Raw genomic sequence first — 26183 nt, 5'->3', positions numbered from 1 at the left:
TGAACAGCATCTTCACACTGTTCGGTTAACCCGCATACGTCCACAGCGACAGGGGGTCCTCTTTCATGAGTGACGAGCTGCGCCAGTTCCTGCTCAGCAAGGGCATAGCTTCAAGCAGGACGACCAGCTACAACCCCCGGGGGAACGGGCAAGCAGAAAGGGAGAACGGCACGGTCTGGAAGGCCGTCCTACTGGCCCTACGGTCCAGGGATCTCCTAGTTTCACGGTGGCAGGAGGTCCTCCCGGACGCTCTTCATTCCATCCGGTCGTTATTATGTACGAGCACTAATCAAATGCCTCACGAGCGTCTCCTTGTCTTCCCTAGGAGGTCCTCCTCTGGAACGTCGCTGCCGACCTGGCTGGCGGCCCCAGGACCCATCCTGCTCCGAAAGCATGTGCGGGCACATAAGGCGGACACGTTGGTCGAAAGGGTTCACCTCCTCCACGCAAACCCCCAGTACGCCTACGTGGAGTACCCCGACGGCCGACAGGACACGGTCTCCCTGCGGGATCTGGCGCCCGCCGGCAACACACACACCCCCCCGACACCATCAACCCAACCGCCCCCCTTCCTGCCACCGCCGCACCCCGCGACCGCCCCCTTCCCAGGAGGATCGGTCCCCCTCCCCTTTGCACCAACAGCTGAAACCGTACGGCTCCTGGAGGCGACAACACTGGTACAAGCACCACCACCACCGCCGGGGCTGAGGCGATCGACACGGACGACCAGACCGCCCGACCGACTCGTGGCGTCGATGTAAAACAAATATGGACTGTTCACAAGAACATTTTGCTTTTCTTCCTATACCCTCTGTAAATAGTTGCAACAGGACGAAATTGTCCAATACTGTATTGCCATGTGAATGTTTTATCCTCCCAGGACCAGCCCTGTAAACCCTTACCACCATACGAAGCATCACCCCGCCGGGTTCATTTTTGACAAGGGGTGAATCTGGTAGTATGTATTGGGGGTCATGTGGGACTGGAAGCCCTAATGTCATTGGCTGACAGATCCCGGGTCCTGGTTGGCCGTTGACCTCAAGCTCCGCCCTGAAGGCGGAGTATAAGAAGCCGGAGTCTTCCCCCGCAGGCCAGTTTACTATCGAGCTGCGGGGGAACGGACACGCTTAATAAAGCCTCATCGACTTCACTCTATTCGTCTCATGGAGCCTTTGTGCGCTACAGTGGGACCCATGCGAACGCCACATCAGCCAATTTAAATTGTTCCACCCCATAAGGGCAAGAAAGAGCAAGGTGGGGGGAAGACTGGGGGTGGTAGTGGAGAAACCCCCCGTAGAATTAACGACGGTGGGGGAGGTCCCTGACTCCACGGTCACACAACCGGTGACAAGGTGCTGTCCCGATGGGGCAGTCCCAAAGAAACCGACAGTGCTGCAAGCACCCAGCCCAGGGACAGTAACGATTCCCAAGCCATTACCTGTGGGTCAGGTGGCCTGCCTTAGTATAGAGGCTAGGGAGGCAGAGGAGAGGGAGGTATCACCTTGGGCGTGGGAACCATCCAGGGGACGAAGGAGCAATCGGGTCTCCAAGCCCCCGGTAAGATGGTCCCCAGTAGAAGGGAACGGTGAGGGATGTAGGACATTACCCAGTGCTGCCACAGGTAGCGCAGTCTCCGGAGGGAGACCCAGTGCTGCCACAGGTAGCCCGGTCTCCGGAGGGAGCAGAAAGGGATCCCCGAACCCCTTTGGGGAAGGAGAGGCAAGGGGCAGTCCGGACCCCCGGGAGGGGGAGGTCTGGCCCGAGCCGTTGGTCCAAACAGGTGAACAGCCCCAGTATAGCGGGGTCCAGTTTTAATTAGGCCACCCGGAGACGGGTGGCATTGTACATAGCATTCCCCCCCCGTTAGTTCTAATTAGTGTGTAGTGGTGTGTGGGTTATTTAGGATCGTGGGATCACAGAAGCGTATAATGCAGTGATATAATGAATGTGCATGCAGGCACTAGGACCCTAGTGGAGCCGGGCTGTGGACACAGAACCACAGACAGGCTGCGGCAATTTCATGCTGATTTCCCAACTTCAAAGCGGGAGCTGCTGCTGCCGCGGGATAGAAGCCATGCACTTTAAGGTAGGTAGTTCTGTAGAGTCAAGGGTGTGTTTTGTCTGTTTTACAGATGTGGAGCTTGCTGATGATCTTGGCGATGGTGGGACCGGGAGAACTCCGCAGAGGCGAGACAGAAGAGTCCTTTGTATATGGGTGCTCTGGCGGCAGAGCCCCTCTTGTCACTACCGGACAGGGAGACCAGGTGGCCACAGAGCAGACCCGCTACTCCCACCTGGGGAGGTGGCCTGGGTGGCTGGGGTCGAACTCGACCAGGTACTCCAGCCACCAGAGCTTCACCTATGGAGAGGCCTCTGTACTCTGCGAGGAGATACAGGTGGCGACTGACCGGGTTAGGGTGACTGAGGGCAGGCGGGTGTGTTTAACCTGTGAGGGGGACGTTCCTTTGGGGAGATGGTGGTGGCTCAGGAAGCTGAGCCTGGACATGAGGGATCGGTCCTCGGACTGGGAACGCCTGGACAACACCTACCGGACCATCACGGGGTCACCGGGTAAGATCACCGTTTACTGGGATAAGTGGTGGGCTTCTGACCAGGGCATTTATTTGTGTTTATGGGGGTCTACCAAGGCATGTCCACAAGGGGCATCAATCACTTTTGTAAGGTGGTGGCAGAACCCAGGGAATGGGATGAATTGACCGCAGTGGGGAGGGATGTGTAACGCCCAGGGAAGGGATGACTGTAAAGGCTACCGAACTGCTGGTTCAGGTAAAGAGACCCCTGCCCACAGCCCAACCAATCGACCCTCACAACTGTCCGATCACCACCAGGGGGCCTGAGAATGGTTTAGTGTTTGTCCCCACAAAGAAAATGTTGGACCAGGGGGTACATTATGCTGTCGCCTCAGTTGTACTGAACCTCTCAGCTGCAGGTATCAACGACGGAGGAAAATGAAGAGCCTTCAACGGGCTTTTGGGAAGAAGCGAAGTGCAGCCCACAAAAGAGGATCCGTAGTGTAATAAAAGGATTCAAATGTAAATAGTTGGATGGATTCGCGGGTTTCAGTTACTTGACTGTGATATATGTACAGGGACCCTTACGTTTGGGGTTCCGGTGAAATGTGTGTATGTTACTGTGTGTTTAAATTAAGTATGGTCTTGTCTTTCCCTTTCAATGAAATTGAAAGCCTAGATTAAGGGAACTGTCTTGGGACTTGTAGTTTCGCATGTTGTTGAGGGGGGGCCTACGGTCCACACAAAAGGAAATGATTGCCCTTTACCTGTGTCGATACGGTCCAAGCAGGTAGGGACGTATCGAAGGGGCATCTGTAAGGTTTTCGGGCAATCCGGCCCTTTTTGGACTGCCCAGGAATAAAACCCAGAGACTGTAAACTGGACACTTTTTCAGCCAAAAGAACGTAACCAAATTTCCCAGCAGGCTTGGTCCGCTGAGCCGAGTAGGGGCATAGGTATTTACAAACCCCCCCCCCCAGGAGCTACAAGGAAGAAGGAGCCAGACAACTAGATAAGATTAAAACACAGACAAAGGGGCACGGGAATACACAGGGGGCCTGCCTGCAAGCAGGACAATGGGATGGTCATAGCCCCATGCAGATGTAAATGACTTGGCCTCCACCAGAGCAGAATCCAATCAACACCCCATCAACATAGCGAGGGGAGAATAGCAGCGATCTCCGGAGCAGATGGAAGACTTTGAAAATCTTCACAAGAGAGCTTAACCTTGTTATCTAAAAAAGCAGACTGTCTGGGCTCAGTATATTGCGCTGGAAAAGCCCCTTGAAGATAAACGGTAGAAAAAACCAAGTTGGAGGCGGACCTGGGGGAGGTACTCCAATCCTGACAGAAGCCACCGGCAGGAACTCACTGGGTGGAGGGGGCGGAGTCGGTGCCAAATTCAAATCGCGGCAGGTCTGCCTGGCTGGAAGGAGCGGACCTGCGAGGAGAACCCGGAAGTCGACAGGTCTGACCGGCTCAAAGGGGGCGGGACCAGCGGGAACTTTAAACCTTACCGATTCAATGCAAAAGGGGCTGGCTGAACACAGGAAAAAGCCAGGTAAAACGGATATAAAAGGGGCTGTGTTGCGATTGAGGGTCTCTTGGCTTGACCTCTCCACCTTCGACTTGACCTCTCGCAGCCTGTGACCGTAAGTACCCTGCAGCAGCTTGCGAAACTCCCGGTACTTTGATAGTGGTTGAGGCTTTGGGGCAGGGGGCTTGATTTGTGTTTTGTACCATTGCTAAACTTGTGTAACGATAAGATTTTACGTTGTGTCCGTTATAGTACTTCCTGAATAGACTTAGTTTGTGTTAGAGTTTAAGATTTTATTATAATTTCTTCTGTTTGATGATTTTGACCTGAGTTTTGCAATAAACCTCGATTTGCTGATAATTGGAGTCGTTTCAATTCTTCAATCTCTCACCAGCGATCTCTGACCAAGTCATTGTTAAAATATTCCTCACCCTAATTCCGGGGTCGAGAATCTCGGGTCATCTTGAACGATTCGAACCCGTTCACTCAGGACAGGCTGCTGGTTAGGTAATAAACAGCAGTGTCCTATTCTCTCTCTTGGGAAAGCTACTCCAGCGAAGTAGGAACCGGGTGGGTGTTGCACCACCGGCAAGAGAGAGAATCACCTGGACATTGGTGGGGGTCTGGATATCTGTGTGATATAAGCCTCAGGCTTCCGGTTAGGGATAAACGGCAGGCTTGATTCAGTGCTCTCTTCCGTGGAGGTGCCCCAGTGCGGCATCCCCTGGCCTCTGAAGTTTCAGTGCCAGCTGGAGACAAACAAATGTGAGGTAATGCATTTTGGAAGGTCTAATGCAGGTAGGGAATATACAGTGAATGGTAGAACCCTCAAGAGTATTGAAAGTCAAAGAGATCTAGGAGTACAGGTCCACAGGTCATTGAAAGAGGCAACACAGGTGGAGAAGGTAGTCAAGAAGGCATACGGCATGCTGGCCTTCATTGGCCGGGGCATTGAGTATAAGAATTGGCAAGTCATGTTGCAGCTGTATAGAACCTTAGTTAGGCCACACTTGGAGTATAGTGTTCAATTCTGGTCGCCACACTACCAGAAGGATGTGGAGGCTTTAGAGAGGGTGCAGAAGAGATTTACCAGAATGTTGCCTGGTATGGAGGGCATAAGCTATGAGGAGCGGTTGAATAAACTCGGTTTGTTCTCACTGGAACGAAGGAGGTTGAGGGGCGACCTGATAGAGGTATACAAAATTATGAGGGGCATAGACAGAGTGGATAGTCAGAGGCTTTTCCCCAGGGTAGAGGGGTCAATTACTAGGGGGCATAGGTTTAAGGTGAGAGGGGCAAGGTTTAGAGTAGATGTACGAGGCAAGTTTTTTACGCAGAGGGTAGTGGGTACCTGGAACTCGCTACCGGAGGAGGTAGTGGAAGCAGGGACGATAGGGACATTTAAGGGGCACCTTGACAAATATATGAATAGGATGGGAATAGAAGGATACGGACCCAGGAAGGGTAGAAGATTGTAGTTTAGTCGGGCAGTATGGTCGGCACGGGCTTGGAGGGCCGAAGGGCCTGTTCCTGTGCTGTACATTTCTTTGTTCTTTGTTCTTTGGAGAGAGACACACACAGATACTCAAAACCCAGATATCGGCCCAGTAGTGGAGTAGCAGAGATGGAACCCTCTACACCTTAAATCTATGTCCCCTTGTAATGGTTTGTTCCACCCGGGGAAAAAGTCTCTGACTGTCTACTCTATCTATTCCCCTGATCATCTTATAAACCTCTATCAAGTCGCCCCTCATCCTTCTCTGTTCTAATGAGAAAAGGCCTAGCACCCTCAACCTTTCCTCGTAAGACCTACTCTCCATTCCAGGCAACATCCTGCGAAATCTTCTTTGCACCTTTTCCAAAGCTTCCACATCCTTCCTAAAATGAGGCGACCAGAACTATACACAGTACTCCAAATGTGGCCTTACCAAAGTTTTGTACAGCTGCATCATCACCTCAAGGCTCTTAAATTCAATCCCTCTGTTAATGAACGCGAGCACACCATAGGCCTTCTTCACAGCTCTATCCACTTGAGTGGCAACTTTCAAAAATGTATGAACATAGACCCCAAGATCTCTCTGCTCCTCCACATTACCAAGAACTCTACCGTTAACCCTGTATTCCGCATTCATATTTGTCCTTCCAAAATGGACAACCTCACACTTTTCAGGGTTAAACTCCATCTGCCACTTCTCAGCCCAGCTCTGCATCCTACCTATGTCTCTTTGCAGCCGACAACAGCCCTCCTCACTATCCACAACTCCACCAATCTTCGTATCGTCTGCAAATTTACTGACCCACCCTTCAACTCCCTCATCCAAGTCATTAATGAAAATCACAAACAGCAGAGGACCCAGAACTGATCCCTGTGGTACGCCACTGGTAACTGGGATCCAGGCTGAATATTTGCCATCCACCACCACTCTCTGACTTCTATCGGTTAGCCAGTTCGTTATCCAACTGGTCAAATTTCCCACTATCCCATGCCTCCTTACTTTCTGCAGAAGCCTACCATGGGGAACCTTATCAAATGCCTTACTAAAATCCATGTACACTACATCCACTGCTTTACCTTCATCCACATGCTTGGTCACCTCCTCGAAAAATTCAATCAGACTTGTAAGGCAAGACCTACCCCTCACAAATCCGTGCTGACTATCCCTAATCAAGCAGTGTCTTTCCAGATGCTCAGAAATCCTATCTTTCAGTACCCTTTCCATGACTTTGCCTACCACCAAAGTAAGACTAACTGGCCTGTAATTCCCAGGGTTATCCCTAGTCCCTTTTTTGATCAGGGGCACGACATTCGCCACTCTCCAATCCCCTGGTACCACCCCTGTTGACAGTGAGGACGAAAAGATAATTGCCAACGGCTCTGCAATTTCATCTCTAGCTTCCCATAGAATCCTTGGATATATCCCGTCAGGCCCGGGGGACTTTTCTATCCTCAAGTTTTTCAAAATGCCCAACACATCTTCCTTCCTAACAAGTATTTCCTCGAGCTTACCAGTCTGTTTCACACTGTCCTCTCCAACAATATTGCCCCTCTCATTTGTAAATACAGAAGAAAAGTATTCGTTCAAGACCTCTCCTATCTCTTCAGACTCAATACACAATCTCCCGCTACTGTCCTTGATCGGACCTACCCTCGCTCTAGTCATTCTCATATTTCTCACATATGTGTAAAAGGCCTTGGGGTTTTCTTTGATCCTACCCGCCAAAGATTGTTCATGCCCTCTCTTAGCTCTCCTAATCCCTTTCTTCAGTTCCCTCCTGGCTATCTTGTATCCCTCCAATGCCCTGTCTGAACCTTGTTTCCTAAGCCTTACATAAGTCTCCTTTTTCCTCTTAACAAGACATTCAACCTCTCTTGTCAACCATGGTTCCCTCACTCGACCATCTCTTCCCTGCCTGACAGGGACATACATTTCAAGGACACGTAGTACCTGTTCCTTGAACAAGTTCCACATTTCACTTGTGTCCTTCCCTGACAGCCTATGTTCCCAACTTATGCACTTCAATTCTTGTCTGATAACATCGTATTTACCCTTCCCCCAATTGTAAACCTTGCCCTGTTGAACGCACCTATCCCTCTCCATTACTAAAGTGAAAGTCACAGAATTGTGGTCACTATCTCCTCTAAACCTTGCCCCTCGCACTTTAAACCTATGCCCCCTAGTAATTGACCCCTCTACCCTGGGAAAAAGTCTCTGACTATCCACTCTGTCTATGTCCCCCATAATTTTGTAGACCTCGATCAGGTCGCCCCTCAACCTCCATCGTTCCAGTGAGAACAAACCGAGTTTAATCAACCGCTCATCATAGCTAATGCCCTCCATACCAGGCAACATTCTGGTAAACCTCTTCTGCATCCCTTCTAAAGCCTCCACATCCTTCTGGTAGTGTGGCGACCAGATTTGAACACTATACTCCAACTGTGACCAAACTAAGGTTCCATACAGCAGCAACATGACTTGCCAGTTCTTATACTCAATGCCCCGGCCAATGAAGGCAAGCATGCCGTATGCCTTCTTGACTACCTTCTCCACCTGTGTTGCCCCTTTCAATGACCTGTGGACCTGTACACCTAGATCTCTTTGACTTTCAATACTCTTGAGGGTTCTACCGTTCACTATATATTACCTACCGACATAAGACCTTCCAAAATGCATTACCTCATAGTTGTTTGATTAAACTCCATCTGCCATCGCTCTGCCCAAGTGTCCAAACAATCTAAATCCTGCTGTATCCTCTGACAGTCCTCATTGCTATCCGCAATTCCTCCAACCTTTGTGTCGTCCGCAAACTTACTAATCAGACCAGTTACATTTTCCTCCAAATCATTTATATAGACGACGAACAGCAAAGGTCCCAGCACCGACCCCTGCGGAACACCACTAGAAACAGACCTCCAATCAGAAAAGCATCCTTCCATTGTTACTCTCTGCCTCTATGACCGAGCCAGTTCTGTATCCATCTTGCCAGCTCACCCCTGATCCCGTGTGACTTCACCTTTTGTACCAGTCTGCCATGTGGGACCTTGTCAAAGGCCTTACTGAAGTTCATATCGACAACATCCACTGCCTTACCGGTATCAATCATCTTTGTCACCTCCTCGAAAAACTCTATCAAGTTTGTGAGACACGATCTCCCCTTCACAAAACCGTGCTGCCTCTCACTAATACGTCCATTTGCTTCCAAGTGGGAGTGGATCCTGTCTCGAAGAATTCTCTCCAATAATTTCCCTACCACTGACCGAAGGCTCATCGGCCTGTAGTTCCCTGGATTATCCTTGCTACCTTTCTTAAACAAAGGAACAACATTGGCTATTCTCCAATCATCCGGGACATCACCTGAAGACAGTGAGGATCCAAAGATTTCTGTCAAGGCCTCAGAAATTTCCTCTCTTGTCTCCTTCAGTATTCTGGGGTAGATCCCGTCAGGCCCTGGGGACTTGTCTCCCTTAATATTTTTCAAGACACCCAACACCTCGTCTTTTTGGATCTCAATGTGACCCAGGCTATCTACACACTCTTCTCCAGACTCAACACCCACCAATTCCTTCTCTTTGGTGACTACTGATGCAAAGTATTCATTTAGTACCTCGCCCATTTCCTCTGGCTCCACACATAGGTTCCCTCCCCTGTCTTTTAGTGGCCTAACCCTTTCCCTGGCTACCCTCTTGCTTTTTATGTACGTGTGAGGCACGATCAATTTGACTGGAGACGAAGTTGAATGCAAACTGAGGCTTTATTAGTATCTGATGTGCGGCCTCCCACAGCAGCTGGCGAAATGGCTGCGGGCTGGAGGACACGCATATTTATAACCCACCTCCTGGGCGGAGCTAGCATGCAGGGGCCACAGGTGAACCTGTAGTGCAGGATCTACCGTACAACCTCTAATATCAGAACACTGTGGTTTACCACAACATGTAAAAATCCTTGGGATTTTCCTGAACCCTATTTGCCAATGCCTTTTTGTGACCCCTTTTAGCCCTCCTGACTCCTTGCTTAAGTTCCTTCCTACTTTCCTTATATTCCACACAGGCTTCGTCTGTTCCCAACCTTCTGTCCCTGACAAATGCCTCCTTTTTCTTTTTGACGAGGCCTACAATATCTCTTGTTATCCAAGGTTCCTGAAGTTTGCCGTATTTATCCTTCTTCCTCACAGGAACATGCCAGTCCTGAATTCCTTTCAACTGACATTTGAAAGCCTCCCACATGTCAGATGTTGATTTACCCTCAAACATCTGCCCACAATCTAGGTTCTTCAGTTCCCGCCTAATATTGTTATAAATAGCCTTCCCCCAATTTAGCACTTTCATCCCAAGACCACTCTTATCCTTGTCCACCAGCCCTTTAAAACTTACTGAATTGTGGTCACTGTTCCCGAAATGCTCCCCTACTGAAACTTCTACCACCTGGCCGCGCTCATTCCCCAATACCAGGTCCAGTACAGCCCCTTGTTGGACGATCTACATATTGCTTTAAGAAGCCCTCCTGGATGCTCCTTACAAACTCTGTCCCGCCCAAGCCCCTCGCACTAAGTGAGTCCCAGTCAATTTTGGGGAAGTTAAAGTCTCCCATCACAACAACCCTGTTGCCTTTACTCCTTTCAAAAATCTGTCTACCTATCTGCTCCTCTATCTCCCATTGGCTGTTGGGTGGCCTGTAGTAAACCCCCAACATTGTGACTGCACCCTCCTTATTCCTGATCTCCCAGAAAGCCTCGCTGCCCTCTGAGGTGTCCTCCCACAGTACAGCTGTGATATTCTCCCTAACCAGTATGTTATGGACCAGGGTTTAGAGAACCCCAAAGTGTATCATGGAGTTCACCTGACCCACAACTTTTAATAGACTGTGGTATGGGGAGCACACGGCCCACTCTACAGGTGTGGTACAGCAGAAATTTCAGCGGGAGCAGAGTGCAGGGGCCTGTCGGGAGGTGAGTTTTTGATTTAAAAACACTTACCTTACAGGAGCAGTCCTTAGAATTTCGGCGGGAGCAGAGTGCAGGGGCCTGTCGGGAGGTGAGTTTTTGATTTAAAAATACTTACCTTGCAGGAGCAGTCCTTAGAATTTCGGAAGAGCAGTCCTTAGAATTTCACGGGAGCAGAGTGCAGGGGCCTGTCGGGAGGTGAGTTTTTGATTTAAAAAACACTTACCTGGTCCCGATTCTGTTCTTCTTTTATTTTTTTTATATTAGGCGGGAACCGGAAGTTCGACCCGCGGACTTCTGGGAAGGTACCCCCCCCCCCCCCCCCCACCCCCCGCCCCCCCCCCGCAATAAATTCTGGTGGAGAGGAAACCCAAGACACTACACGTGTAGTGTCTCCCACCCGCCCTCCTCCTCTAACCTAATAATAAGACCCATTGGTGTGAGGTAAGTGCCATATTATATTATTTTTTTTTAAAAATGTATTTATTAACCAGAACTTGGCTGGAAGTTAGAGGGATGGCAGGGAAGGGAGTGCAATGTTCCTCCTGCAGGATGTTTGAGGTGAGGGATGCCGTTAGTGTCCCTGCTGATTTTACCTGCAGGAAGTGCTGCCATCTCCAGCTCCTCCAAGACCGAGTTAGGGAACTGGAGCTGGAGTTGGATGAAGTTTGGATCATTCGGGAGGCAGAGGGGGTCATAGATAGCAGCTTCAGGGAATTAGTTACACCAAAGATTGGAGATAGATGGGTAACTGTAAGAGGGACTGGGAAGAAGCAGTCAGTGCAGGGATCCCCTGCGGTCGTTCCCCTGAGTAACAAGTATACCGCTTTGGATACTTGTGGGGGGGGGGACTTACCAGGGGTAAGCCATGGGGTACGGGCCTCTGGCACGGAGTCTGTCCCTGTTGCTCAGAAGGGAAGGGGGGAGAGGAGCAGAGCATTAGTAATTGGGGACTCGATAGTCAGAGGCACAGATAGGAGATTTTGTGGGAGCGAGAGAGACTCACGTTTGGTATGTTGCCTCCCAGGTGCAAGGGTACGTGATGTCTCGGATCGTGTTTTCCGGGTCCTTAAGGGGGAGGGGGAGCAGCCCCAAGTCGTGGTCCACATTGGCACTAACGACATAGGTAGGAAAGGGGACAAGGATGTCAGGCAGGCTTTCAGGGAGCTAGGATGGAAGCTCAGAACGAGAACAAACAGAGTTGTGATCTCTGGGTTGTTGCCAGTGCCACGTGATAATGAGATGAGGAATAGGGAGAGAGAGCAATTAAACACGTGGCTACAGGGATGGTGCAGGCGGGAGGGATTCCGATTTCTGGATAACTGGGGCTCTTTCTGGGGAAGGTGGGACCTCTACAGACAGGATGGTCTACATCTGAACCTGAGGGGCACAAATATCCTGGGGGGGAGATTTGTTAGTGCTCTTTGGGGGGGTTTAAACTAATGCAGCAGGGGCATGGGAACCTGGATTGTAGTTTTAGGGTACGGGAGATTGAGAGTATAGAGGTCAGGAGCACAGATTTGACTTCGCAGGAGGGGGCCAGTGTTCAGGTAGGTGGTTTAAAGTGTGTCTACTTCAATGCCAGGAGTATACGAAATAAGGTAGGGGAACTGGCAGCATGGGTTGGTACCTGGGACTTCGATGTTGTGGCCATTTCGGAGACATGGATAGAGCAGGGACAGGAATGGTTGTTGCAGGTTCCGGGGTTTAGGTGTTTTAGTAAGCTCAGAGAAGGAGGCAAAAGAGGGGGAGGTGTGGCGCTGCTAGTCAAGAACAGTATTACGGTGGCGGAGATGATGCTAGATGGGGACTCTTCTTCCGAGGTAGTATGGGCTGAGGTTAGAAACAGGAATAGAGAGGTCACCCTTCTGGGAGTTTTCTAACGGCCTCCTAATAGATCTAGGGATGTAGATGAAAGGATGGCGAAGATGATTCTGGATAAGAGCGAAAGTAACAGGGTAGTTATTATGGGAGACTTTAACTTTCCAAATATTGACTGGAAAAGATATAGTTCGAGTACATTAGATGGGTCGTTTTTTGTACAATGTGTGCAGGAGGGTTTCCTGACACAATATGTTGACAGGCCAACAAGAGGCGAGGCCACATTGCATTTGATTTTGGCTAATGAACCAGGCCAGGTGTTAGATTTGGAGGTAGGTGAGCACTTTGGGGACAGTGACCACAATTCGGTGACGTTTACGTTAGTGATGGAAAGGGATAAGTATACCCCGCAGGGCAAGTGTTATAGCTGGGGGAAGGGCAATTATGATGCCATTAGACATGACTTGGGTGGGGTAGGTTGGAGAATTAGGCTGCAAGTGTTGGGCACACTGGATATGTGGAGCTTGTTCAAGGAAAAGCTACTGCGTGTTCTTGATAAGTACGTACCGGTCAGGCAGGGAGGAAGGCATCGAGCGAGGGAACCGGGGTTTACCAAAGAAGTGGAATCTCTTGTTAAGAGGAAGAAGGAGGCCTATGTGAAGTTGAGGTGTGAAGTTTCAGTTGGGACGATGGATAGTTACAAGGTAGCGAGGAAGGATCTAAAGAAAGAGCTAAGATGAGCAAGGAGGGGACATGAGAAGTATTTGGCAGGTAAGATCAAGGAAAACCCAAAAGCTTTCTATAGGTATGTCAGGAATAAAAGAATGACTCGGGTAAGAGTAGGGCCAGTCAAGGACAGGGATGGGAAGTTGTGTGTGGAGTCTGAAGAGATAGGCGAGATACTAAATGAATATTTTTCGTCAGTATTCACTCAGGATAAAGAGAATGTTGTGGAGGAGAATGCTGATACCCAGGCTATTAGAATAGATGGCATTGAGGTACGTAGGGAAGAGGTGTTGGCAATTCTGGACAGGCTGAAAATAGATAAGTCCCCGGGGCCTGATGGGATTTATCCTAGGATTCTCTGGGAAGCCAGGGAAGAGATTGCTGAGGCTTTGACTTTGAGTTTTATGTCATCATTGGCTACAGGAATAGTGCCAGAGGACTGGAGGATAGCAAATGTGGTCCCTTTGTTCAAGAAGGGGAGTAGAGACAACCCAGGCAACTATAGACCGGTGAGCCTCGCGTCTGTTGTGGGTAAAGTCTTGGAGGGGATTATAAGAGACAAGATTTATAATCATCTAGATAGGAATAATATGATTAGAGATAGTCAGCATGGCTTTGTGAAGGGTAGGTCATGCCTCACAAACCTTATCGAGTTCTTTGAGAAGGTGACTGAACAGGTAGACGAGGTAGAGCAGTTGATGTGGTGTATATGGATTTCAGTAAAGCGTTTGATAAGGTTCCCCATGGTAGGCTATTGCATAAAATACGGAGGCTGGGGATTGAGGGTGATTTAGAGATGTGGATCAGAAATTGGCTAGCTGAAAGAAGACAGAGGGTGGTGGTTGATGGGAAATGTTCAGAATGGAGTTCAGTTACAAGTGGTGTACCACAAGGATCTGTTCTGGGGCCGTTGCTGTTTGTCATTTTTATAAATGACCTAGAGGAGGGTGCAGAAGGGTGGGTGAGTAAATTTGCAGACGACACTAAAGTTGGTGGTGTTGTCGACAGTGCGGAAGGATGTTGCAGGTTACAGAGGGACATAGATAAGCTGCAGAGCTGGGCTGAGAGGTGGCAAATGGAGTTTAATGTAGAGAAGTGTGAGGTGATTCACTTTGGAAGGAATAACAGGAATGCGGAATATTTGGCTAATGGTAAAATTCTTGGAAGTGTGGATAAGCAGAGGGATACATAGATCCCTGAAAGTTGCCACCCAGGTTGATAGGGTTGTGAAGAAGGCCTATGGTGTGTTGGCCTTTATTGGTAGCGGGATTGAGTTCCAGAGTCATGAGGTCATGTTGCAGCTGTACAGAACTCTGGTATGGCCGCATTTGGAGTATTGCGTGCAGTTCTGGTCACCTCATTATAGGAAGGACGTGGAAGCTTTGGAATGGGTGCAGAGGAGATTTACCAGGATGTTGCCTGGTATGGAGGGAAAATCTTATGAGGAAAGGCTGATGGACTTGAGGTTGTTTTCGTTAGAGAGAAGAAGGTTAAGAGGAGACTTAATGGAGGCATACAAAATGATCAGAGGGTTAGATAGGGTGGACAGTGAGAGCCTTCTCCCGCGGATGGAAATGGCTAGCACGAGGGGACATAGCTTTAAACTGAGGGGTAATAGATATTGGACAGAGGTCAGATGTAGATTCTTTACGCAAAGAGTGGTGAGGCCGTGGAATGCCCTACCTGCAACAGTAGTGAACTCACCAACATTGAGGGCATTTAAAAGTTTATTGGATAAGCATATGGATGCTAATGGCATAGTGTAGGTTGGATGGCTTTTGTTTTTTGACTTCCCATGTCGGTGCAACATCGTGGGCCAAAGGGCCTGGACTGCACTGTATCGTTCTATGTTCTATGTTCTAAATGGAAAAGTATTTCTTAAAGCAAAACAATGTTTATTCTATGAACTCAAGTTAAACCTTTTAAAACATACAGTGAACATCTGAGCAACACAGAACATAGAACATTACAGCGCAGGACAGGCGCTTCGACCCTCAATGTTGCGCCGACCTGTGAAACCACTCTATAGCCCATCTACATTATTCCCTTATCGTCCATATGTCTATCCAATGACCATTTGAATGCCCTTAGTGTTGGCAAGTCCACTTCTGTTAAAGGCAGGGCTATCCACGCCCTTACTACTCTCTGAGTAAAGAACCTACCTCTGACATCTGTCCTATATCTATCTCCCCCTCAACTTAAAGCTATGTCCCCTCGTGCTAGACATCACCATGGAGAGGAAAAAGGCTCTCACTGTCCACCCTATCCAATCCTCTGATCATCTTGTATGCCTCAATTAAGTCACCTCTTAACATTCTTCTCTCTAACGAAAACAGCCTCAAGTCCCTCAGACTTTCCTCATAAGATCTTCCCTCCATACCAGGCAACATTCTGGTAAATCTCCTCTGCACCCTTTCCGATGCTTCCACATCCTTCCGATAATTCGGCGACCAGAATTGCACGCAAGACTCCAAATTCGGCCGCACCAGAGTGTTGTATAGCTGCAACATGACCTCATGGCTCCGAAACTCAATCCCTCTACCAATAAAAGCTAACACACCGTACGCCTTCTTAACAACCCTCTCAACCTGGGTGGCAACTTTCAGGTATCTATATACATGGACACCGAGATCTCTCTGCTCATCCACACTGCCAAGAATCTTACCATTAGCCCAGTACTCTGTCTTCCTGTTATTCCTTCCAAAATGAATCACCTCACACTTTTCTGCATTAAACTCCATTTACCACCTCTCAGCCCAGCGCTGCAGCTTATCTATGTCCCTCTGTAACTTGTACATCCTTCCGCACTGTCCACAACTCCACCGACTTTAGTGTCATCTGCAAATTTACTCACCCATCCTTCTACGCCCTCCTCCAGGTCATTTATAAAAATGACAAACAGCAGTGGCCCCAAAACAGATCCTTGTGGTACACCAATGGTAACTGGACTCCAGTCTGAACATTTCCCATCAACCACCACACTTTGTCTTCTTCCAGCTAGCCAATTTCTGATCCAAACTGCTAAATCATCCTGAATCACATGCCTCTGTATTTTCTGCAGTAGCCTACCATGGGGAACCTTATCAAACGCTTTTCTGAAGTCCATTTACACCACATCAACTGCTTTACCCTCATCCACCTGTTTGGTCACCTTCTCAAAGAACTCAAGAAGGTTTGTGAGGCACGACCTACCCTTCACAAAACCGTGTTGACTATCTCTAATCAAATTATTCCTTTCCAGATGATTATACATCCTATCTCTGATAAACCTTTCCAAGATTTTGCCCACAACAGAAGTAAGGCTCACTGGTCTATAGTTACCGGGTTGTCTCTATTCCCCTTCTTGAACACGGGGACTACATTTGCTATCCTCCAGTCTTCTGGCATTATTCCTGGAGACAAAGATGATTTTAAGATCAAAGACAAAGGCTCAGCAATCTCCTCCCTAGCTTCCTAGAGAATCCTAGGATAAATCCCATCCGGCTCAGGGGATTTATCTATTTTTACACTTTCCAGAATTGCTAACACCTCCTCCTTATGAACGTAACAGCCTCCCCGAACAGGCGCCAGAGTGTGGCGACTAGGGGCTTTTCACAGTAACTTCATTTGAAGCCGACTTGTGACAATAAGCGATTTTCATTTTTCATTCTAGTCTAGTAGTCTGAATCTCAGTAGTCTCCTCGACAACATTGTCTTTTTCCTGTGTGAATACTGATGAAAAATATTCATTTAGCACGTCTCCTATCTCCTCGGACTCCAAGCACAACTTCCCACTACTGTCCTTGACTGGCCCTACTCGTTCCCTCGTCATTCGTTTATTCCTGACATATCTATAGAAAGCTTTAGGGTTATCCTTGATCCTACCTGCCAAAGACTTCTCATGTCCCCTCCTGGCTCTTCTTAGCTCTCTCTTTAGGTCCTCCCTAGCTAACTTGTAACTCTTGAGCGCCCTAACTGAACCTTCATGTCTCATCTTTACATAAGCCTCCTTCGTCCTCTTGACAAGTGTTTTGACTGCTTTAGTAAACCACGGTTCCCTTGCTCGACCACTTCCTCCCTGCCTGACATGTTACTTGTCGAGGACACGCAGTAGCTGTTCCTTGAACAAGCTCTACATTTCCATTGTGCCCATCCCCTGCAGTTTTCCTCTCCATCTGATGCAGCCTAAGTCTTGCCTCATCGCATCATAATTGCCTTTCCCCAAGATATAACTCTTGTCCTGCGGTATATACCTACCCCTTTCCATCACTAAAGTAAACATAATCAAATTGTGGTCACTATCACCAAAGTGCTCACCTATCTCCAAATCTAACACCTGTCCTGGTTCATTACCCAGTACCAAATCCAATATGGCCTCGCCTCTCATTGGCCTATCTACATACTGTGTCAGGAAACCCTCCTGCACACATTGGACAAAAACGGACCCATCTAAAGTATTCGAACTATAGCGTTTCCAGTCAATAGTTGGGAAGTTAAAGTCCCCCATAACAACTACCATGTTGCTTTCGCTCCTATCCAGTATCATCTTTGCAATCCTTTCCTCTACATCTCTGGAACTTTTCGGAGGTCTATAGAAAACCCCTTTCCTGTTTCTAACCTCAGCCCATACTACCTCAGTAGACGAGTCCTCATCAAACGTCCTTTCTGCCACCGTAATACTGTCCTTGACTAACAATGCCACCCCTCCCCGTCTTTTACCACCTTCCCTGAGCTTACTGAAATATCTAAACCCCGGCACCTGCAACAACCATTCCTGTCCCTGCTCTGTCCATGTCTCCGAAATGGCCACAACATCGAAGACCCAGGTACCAACCCATGCCGCAAGTTCACCCACCTTATTCCGGATGCTCCTGGCATTGAAGAAGACACACTTTAAACCACCTTCCTGCCTGCGGATACACTCCTGCAACTTTGAAACCTTACTCATGACCTCACTACTCTCAACTTCCTGTATACTGGAGCTACAATTCAGGTTCCCAAGCCCCTGCTGAACTAGTTTAAACCCTCCCGAAGAGCATTAGCAAATTTCCCCCCCAGGATATTGGTACCCCTCTAGTCCAGGTGTAGGCCATCCTGTTTGTAGAGGTCTCACTGACCCCAGAATGAGCCCCAATTATCCAGAAATCTGAAACCCTCCCTCCTGCACCATCCCTGTAGCCACGTGTTCAACTCCTCTCTCTCCCTATTCCCCATCTCGCTATCGCGTGGCACGGGTAACAACCCAGAGATAATAACTCTGTTGTTCATCGTCTAAGTTTTCACCCTAGCTCCCTGAATTCCTGCCTTACATCTCTATCCCTTTTCCTACCTATGTCGTTGGTACCAACGAGGACCACGACTTGGGGCTGCTCCCCCTCGCCCTTAAGGATCCCGAAAACACGATCCGATACATCACGCACCCTGGCACCTGGGAGGCAACACACCAACCGCGAGTCTCTCTCGTTCCCACAAAATCTCCTATCTATCCCCCTAACTATGGAGTCTCCAATGACTAATTCTCTACTCCTCGCCCCCCTTCCCTTCTGAGCAACAGGGACAGACTCTGTGCCAGAGACCTGTACCCCATGGCTTAACCCTGGTAAGTTCCCCCCCCCCGCAACAGTATCCAAAGCGGTATACTTGTTACTAAGGGGAACGGCCACAGGGGATCCCTGTACTGACTGCTTCCTCCCAGCCCCTCTCACCATCACCCATCTATCTTTATTCTTCGGAGTAACTACATCCCTGAAGCTTCTATCTATGACTAACTCTGCCTCCCGAATGATCCGAAGTTCATCCAACTCCAGCTCCAGTTCCCTAACGCGGTTTCTGAGGAGCTGGAGATGGGTGCACTTCCCACAGATGAAAACAGCAGGGACACTGACGGTGTCCCTCACCTCAAACATTCTGCAGGAGGAACATTGCACTGCCTTCCCTGCCGTCCCCTCTGGATAAAAAAAAATAAAAAGAAAGAGCTTACCTGTTATTCACTCCCCTTCTCAGCAAGCACTCACTCAGCAACCTCTACGCCCCGCACGATAACACCTGAGGGAAAATAAAAGAAAAAATACTTACCAGTCACCAGCCAATCCCTTACCTGCAGGCTGTAACGTCACGGTTCAACTTATTTTTACTTCTAATGAAATGAAATGAAAATCGCTTATTGTCACAAGTAGGCTTCAAATGAAGTTACTGTGAAAAGCCCCTAGTCGTCACATTCCGGCGCTGTTCAGGGAGGCTGTTATGGAAATCGAACCATGCTGCTGGCCTGCCTCGGTCTGCTTTCAAAGCCAACAATTTAGCCCTGTGCTCTACCTGTCCTCGAGATTTCTTCTTGATCATTACGGCGGTTGTTTTATTTTTGGTTAGAGGAGGGGGAAGGGAGGGATACACTGAAGAAGTTTCGCGTTTAAGTGTCACTTGATAACAGCTCCTCCACAAACCACCTTCAAGTTTGGATATATGCAAATTTCCCCTACAACAGCCAATCAGCAGCTCCACTCTACTGCCCTCTTCTGGATGCTTGTCTTCACCTGAACAGCTCGGGTCAGATGCCCAGGTACACGTCAAGTTAGGGTGAGCACACGGACATATGCAAATTTCTCCTGCAACAGCCAATCAGCAGCTCCACCCCACTGCCCTCTGCTGGATGCTTGTCTTCACTTGAACAACTAGGGTCTCTTGCTCAGGCACACCTTCAAGTTAGGGTAAGCACACGGACATATGCAAATTTCCCCCGCAACAGCCAATCAGCAACTCCGCTCTACTGCCCTCTGCTGGATATTAATTCAACCATTAATTCAAATACAACTGCCAAAGCCTACAACACTAAGTAAACCTTTAAGCTTTCCTTTTTAACATCCATACGACTTAAAAACAAAACCTTTATCAGAAGCACATCAGGTTAAAGTCACTACTGAAAACATTTATAATTCTGAATTCACCAAATGATCAAGAGATAGACTTTTGATGGCAGAGAGAACAGCAGTACACCTGCCCTGTCTGGCTTCAGCTCCAACACTGAAAACGAAACTAAAACAGTCCCTGCAGTCTGCTCAAAAACAAAAGTAAAAAACTGACAGACAGCCCAGCTCCACCCACACTCTGACATCACTGCAGTAGTAAACACCCATTTCTTAAATGTACTCTCACGATAGATATTTTTATACACACACATTTATAAACACCCATTTCTTAAAGGTACTCTCACATGACAAGTAGCGGAACCCCTCCACCCCTGTTACATCCCCCTCTAGCCCACCTGAAACATCTAAATCCTGGAACCTTTAGCTGCCAATCCTGTCCTTCCCTCAACCAGGTCTCTGCAATGGCAACAACATCATAGTTCCATGTACTAATCCAAGCTCTAAATTCATACTTATTGCATTAAAACATATGTCCTTCAGGCCACCAGTCCCACTGTTTTCAGCAACATCTCCCTGTCTGCTCTTCCTCAGAGCCAAACTGGCCCTATTCCCTAGTTCTCCTTCAATGTTTGAACCTTCTGATCTATTGCTCCGATACCCACCCGCCTGCCATACTAGTTTAAACCCTCCGGTGTGACACTAGCAAACCTTGCGGCCAGGATATGTATGCCTCTCCAGTTTAGATGCAACCCGTCCTTCTTATACAGGTCACACCTGCCCCAGAAGAGCTCCCAGTGGTCCAGATAACGGAAACCCTCCCTCCGACACCAGCTGTTTAGCCACTTGTTTAGCTGCTCTATCTTCCTATTTCTAGCCTCACTGGCACGTGGTACAGGGAGTAATCCCAAGATTACAACCCTAGAGGTCCTGTCTTTTAACTTTCTGCCCAGCTCCCTGAACCCCTGCTGCAGGACCTCATCCCCTTTTCTGCCTATGTCGTTAGTACCAATATGTACCGCAACCTCTATCTGTTTGCCCTCCCCTTTCAGGATGCCCGCTACCCATTCTGAGACATCCTGGACCCTGGCACCAGGTGGGCAACATTCCATCCTGGAGTCTCTTTCACATCCACAGAAGCACCTATCTGTGCCCCTGACTATCGAGTCCCCTATGACTATTGCTCTTCTGCGCTTAGACCCTCCCTGCTGAACATCAGAGCCAGCCGTGATGCCACTGCTCTGGCTGCTGCTGTTTTCCCCTGATAGGCTATTCCCCCCAACAGTATCCAAAGCCGTATACCTGTTCGAGAGGGGGATAACCACAGGGGATTCCTGCACTAACTGCCTGCCCCTTCTGGTGGTCACCCATCTCGCTGCCTGTCCGGATCTGTTCCACACCAGGCTCCTCCCATCCCTCTTCCTCTCACACTTGCAGCGTAACGTTCCATTCCTTTTGCCCTCATGTACTTACTGAGCTTCCCCTCAAAGCCGTCAATAATATTCACATCAAACATTCCCTGGGGTAGTGAGTTTCACTATCTGACCATCAAACATTCCCACGACAGGTACAGCACGGGGTCAGATACAGAGTAAAGCTCCCTCTACACTGTCCCCACCAAACACTCCCAGGACAGGTACAGCACGGGGTTAGATACAGAGTAAAGCTTCCTCTACACTGTTCCCATCAAACACTCCCAGGACAGGTACAGCACGGGGTTAGATACAGAGTAAAGCTCCCTCTACACTGTCCCCATCAAACACTCCCAGGACAGGTACAGCACGGGGTTAGATACAGAGTAAAGCTCCCTCTACACTGTCCCCATCAAACACTCCCAGGACAGGTACAGCACGGGGTTAGATACAGAGTAAAGCTCCCTCTACACTGTCCCCATCAAACACTCCCAGGACAGGTACAGCACGGGGTTAGATACAGAGTAAAGCTCCCTCTACACTGTCCCCAACAAACACTCCCAGGACAGGTACAGCACGGGGTTAGATACAAAGTAAAGCTCCCTCTACACTGTCCCCATCAAACACTCCCAGGACAGGTACTGCACGGGGTTAGATACAGAGTAAAGCTCCCTAAAACTATCCCCATCAAACACTCCCAGGACAGGTACAGCACGGGGTTAGATACAGAGTAAAGCTCCCTCTACACTGTCCCCATCAAACACTCCCAGGGCATGTACAGCACGGGGTTAGATACAGAGTAAAGCACCCTCTACACTGTCCCCATCAAACACTCTCAGGACAGGTACAGCACGGGGTTAGATACAGAGTGAAGCTCCCTCTACACTGTCCCCATCAAACACTCCCAGGACAGGTACAGCACGGGGTTAGATACAGAGTAAAGCTCCCTAAAACTATCCCCATCAAACACTCCCAGGACAGGTACAGCACGGGGTTAGATACAGAGTAAAGCTCCCTCTACACTGTCCCCATCAAACACTCCCAGGGCATGTACAGCACGGGGTTAGATACAGAGTAAAGCACCCTCTACACTGTCCCCATCAAACACTCTCAGGACAGGTACAGCACGGGGTTAGATACAGAGTGAAGCTCCCTCTACACTGTCCCCATCAAACACTCCCAGGACAGGTACAGCACGGGGTTAGATACAGAGTAAAGCTCCCTCTACACTGTCCCCATCAAACACTCCCAGGACAGGTACAGCACGGGGTTAGATACAGAGTAAAGCTCCCTAAAACTGTCCCCATCAAACACTCCCAGGACAGGTATAGCACGGGGTTAGATACAGAGTAAAGCTCCCTCTACACTGTCCCCATCAAACACTCCCAGGACAGGTACAGCACGGAGTTAGATACAGAGTAAAGGTCCCTCTACACTGTCCCCATCAAACACTCCCAGGACAGGTACAGCACAGGGTTAGATACAGAGTAAAGCTCCCTCTACACTGTCCCCAACAAACACTCCCAGGACAGGTACAGCACGGGGTAAGATACAGAGTAAAGCTCCCTCTACACTGTCCCCATCAAACACTCCCAGGACAGGTACAGCACGGGGTTAGATACAGAGTAAAGCACCCTCTACACTGTCCCCATCAAACACTCTCAGGACAGGTACAGCACGGGGTTAGATACAGAGTGAAGCTCCCTCTACACTGTCCCCATCAAACACTCCCAGGACAGGTACAGCACGGGGTTAGATACAGAGTAAAGGTCCCTCTACACTGTCCCCATCAAACACTCCCAGGACAGGTATTCACATTTCTTTTAACTTCTTTCTCATTGACAATTCTCTGTTCTGAATTACCCCAGTTTTGGGTGCTGCCTCACTTGCTGTTCCCCCCACTCCTACAGCACATCCCTGAGGTCTCCAGTTGATCACTTACCTCCGAGCACGATGAGGATGGCAGTGAGTTTCGGGGACTCCATGACTTCTCGTTTCCTCCGAGTGATCGATGTTTGTCTCTCCGTGGCTCTGCCTCTTTTATTCGGCTCTCGGGGTGGTTACAACCCAGATTAGCTCAGCAAATGCAAATAGGGTGAAGAATCCTCGGCTGCTGATTCAGATATTTTGCTGTTGTCCAACAGGTGAGAGGTTTGAGGAACCTGTTATTCTGGTGCGGGGCTTGTAGGCTTGGATTCTCTGAGCAAAATACTGAGAAGTGAAGACATCTAAAAAGTGTCACTTTATAGGTTGCACTCAGCTATCAGCACTCAGACCGAGTCACTCAGCTGTAAGTCCAGCACAATTCCCACTCCAATTTATTCAGTCACAATGATCAGATTAATGATCTCCCTCATCTATCGGAGTGTGAATTTACTGACCGAGTTGTGTCGCTCTGCGTCCCAGTAAATGTGTCCCAGGAAAGGTCCCTATTTTACTAGAGTTAGATTCCTGAGAAAACATGTGTTGGGTTGTTGGATTTGGTCAGCTTTGTGACAGGTTGACTTCCGGTGGCGTTATGTAGGGGGAAGATGTAGGTTATGTAGGGGACACCACGGTGGCACAGTGGTTAGCACTGCTGCCTCACAGCGCCAGCGCCGAGGGTTCAATTCCAGCCTTGGGTGACTGTGCGGCGTTTGCAATGTCTCCCCGTGTCTGCGTGGGTTACCTCCGGGTGCTCCAGTTTCCTCCCACAGCTCAAAGTCGGGCAGGTTAAGTGGATTGGCCATGCTAAATTGTCCCTTAGTGTCCAGGGATGTATCGGTTAGGCGAGGTTATGGGGTGATAGGGATAGGCACAGGGAATGGGCCTAAGTAGAGTGACCTTTCAGAGGGTTGCAAACTCGATGGGCTGAATGGCCCCCTGTGCACTGAGGAATTCTCTGGTTCTGAGGCAGGCACGAGGTGGCTCCAACAAGTTTTCTCTCCATTTATTTTATTTTTTCCCCTTAGTTTCAGGGGGTATCTTTGTTTAAAACCCACTTGTTTGATGGAATAAGGAACCTACACAGGTGAAATGCCCAGAAAACCCAGGGGGAAAAGGCTGAAAGTAGAAGTTCATCGACTGAATCGGACCCTCTCGAGGCTCGTCGGTGGAGAAAATGGCGGAGGCAGCCTCTGTGACTCCGGCCCCTCCACTAACGGCCGAGATGCCTCCTCGCACCTTGGCAGCGGAATGTGACAAACACTGGCGGCTTGTGTCGCGGAACCTCCACAAATCGATGGAAGAGGCCTTGGCTCCCATTTGTTTGGCGCTGGAGAGGACCATGGAAACGGTAACGGTGCACGGTGACACAGAGCGAGGCACGGAGGTGGCCCTCTCGAGGCTCAGTGACCAGGGCCGGGATTCTCCGGTATCCGGCGGGCGGGCCGTACCGGAGCCAAAGAGCGGCGTGAACCACTCCGGCGTGGGCCGCCCGGAAGGTGCGGAATCCTCCGGCCAGCGGGAGTTGGCGCATGCGCAGGAGCGCCAGCGTGTTCCCAGAACCACTGGCGTGATTCCTGCGCATGGACAGGGGGTTTCTTCTCCGCGCCGGCCATGGTGGAACTTTACAGAGGCCGGCGCGGAGGGAAAGAGTGCCCCAATGGCACAGGCCTGCCCGCAGAGTGGGCCCCGATCGCGGGCCAGGCCACTATAGGGGGCCTCCCCCCCAGGGACGGATCCTCCCGCACCCCCCCGAGAACTGCTCAGACCGCCCTCAGAGAAAGGTCTCGCCGGTACGGACCTGGTCTAATCCACGCCGGCGGGACTGGCCAAAAACGTGCGGCCGCTCGGCCCATCGGGGACCTGAGAATCGCCGGCGGGGCACCACTGCCAACGGTCCCCGACCGGCGCAGCGTGATCCCCGCCCCCGCCAAAAACCCAACGCTGGAGAATTCGGCAGCCAGCGTCGGAGCCGCGGGGCGGGATTTACGCCGCTCCCCGGCGATTTTCCGACCCGCAGGGGGGTCAGAGAATCCCGCCCCAGATCTCCTCTCTGGAAGCGGAGACGTCTCTGATGGCCGATCTGAATAAAGTGCTGAAGGACAAAGTGAATGATTTGGAGAATTGTTCCAGGAGCCAAAATACCCGAATTGTGGGGGTGTCAGAGGGGATGGATGGCCAACTCCCATTTTCTACGAAGATGTTTGGGGAGATTGTGGGGTGGGGTAGACTCAGCTCCCCCCCCACCCACCAGCCACCCACCGTCCCCTCCCCAACCCCGCCCTCGTGCTGGGGCGCGACCATCAGACTCGTTACGTGGTTGGGGGAAACTCAATCTATGTTGGATATAAGGCCGGCCAGTTCAGCACCGACCTGTTAAGACCCGGCTGGGTCTTACCGGGAGCTGTGTATTGTGGCCTGTGTATCATTGACTCCTGAGGTTTAATTCAGCCTCTCTGACTAGGCCTCAATTCAAGACCCTCAAGTCCCCAAGAAGGTTTATTTTGAAGAGAGAAAGAGCGAGAGAGGGAGGGGGACAGAAACGTGAATGAGAATGTTTCAAAAATAAATGAATGGATTGACTTGTAAAGTAAGTGGGAGAAGTCACCGGAGGCTGGACTTAAAGTTGTTTAACATGAGGCTGCATTCTGGATTAATGCTGCTGGTTTAGACCTTTTATCGGGTCTAACTACTGTAATTTAATACGGCCAAAAATGCAAAAAAGAAAAAATTTTTGTTATTTTTTTACTTTTTTTATATTTTGGTTTTTTATTCTGTTTTTTGTGAATGATGACCTGCTACGTTTATCTACAGTAGTGATAAATCTATTAAATAGATTAATTTATCTACAGCTGCGATTTGAAGGACCAGTCTGCTGAGGCTCGATCAGTCTAGAATGTTATTTTTGAGAGGGGCAGGGGGTTAGCTGAGGCAGGAGGCAGTTTGCTGGCTT

General features: G+C 49.4%; 1 protein-coding gene across 1 annotated transcript in view; it reads right to left on the bottom strand.

Moving 5' to 3' along the window:
- The window catches only part of LOC140402553 (acidic phospholipase A2 E-like), a 70992-nt gene extending 47520 nt beyond the window's left edge, over positions 1-23472 (bottom strand). Inside the window, exon 1 of the mRNA XM_072490404.1 lies at positions 23250-23472. Within this exon, the coding sequence (XP_072346505.1) occupies positions 23250-23292 (43 nt within the window). The 5' untranslated portion in view covers positions 23293-23472. The remainder of the gene's footprint in view (positions 1-23249) is intronic.
- Positions 23473-26183: the final 2711 nt, after the last annotated feature.

This window comes from Scyliorhinus torazame, chromosome 25 (genome assembly GCF_047496885.1).
Source record: "Scyliorhinus torazame isolate Kashiwa2021f chromosome 25, sScyTor2.1, whole genome shotgun sequence".
NCBI classification, from domain to species: domain Eukaryota; kingdom Metazoa; phylum Chordata; class Chondrichthyes; order Carcharhiniformes; family Scyliorhinidae; genus Scyliorhinus; species Scyliorhinus torazame.
The sequence above is the reverse complement of the archived record's forward strand: the minus strand, read 5'-3'. Positions and strand labels throughout refer to the sequence as shown.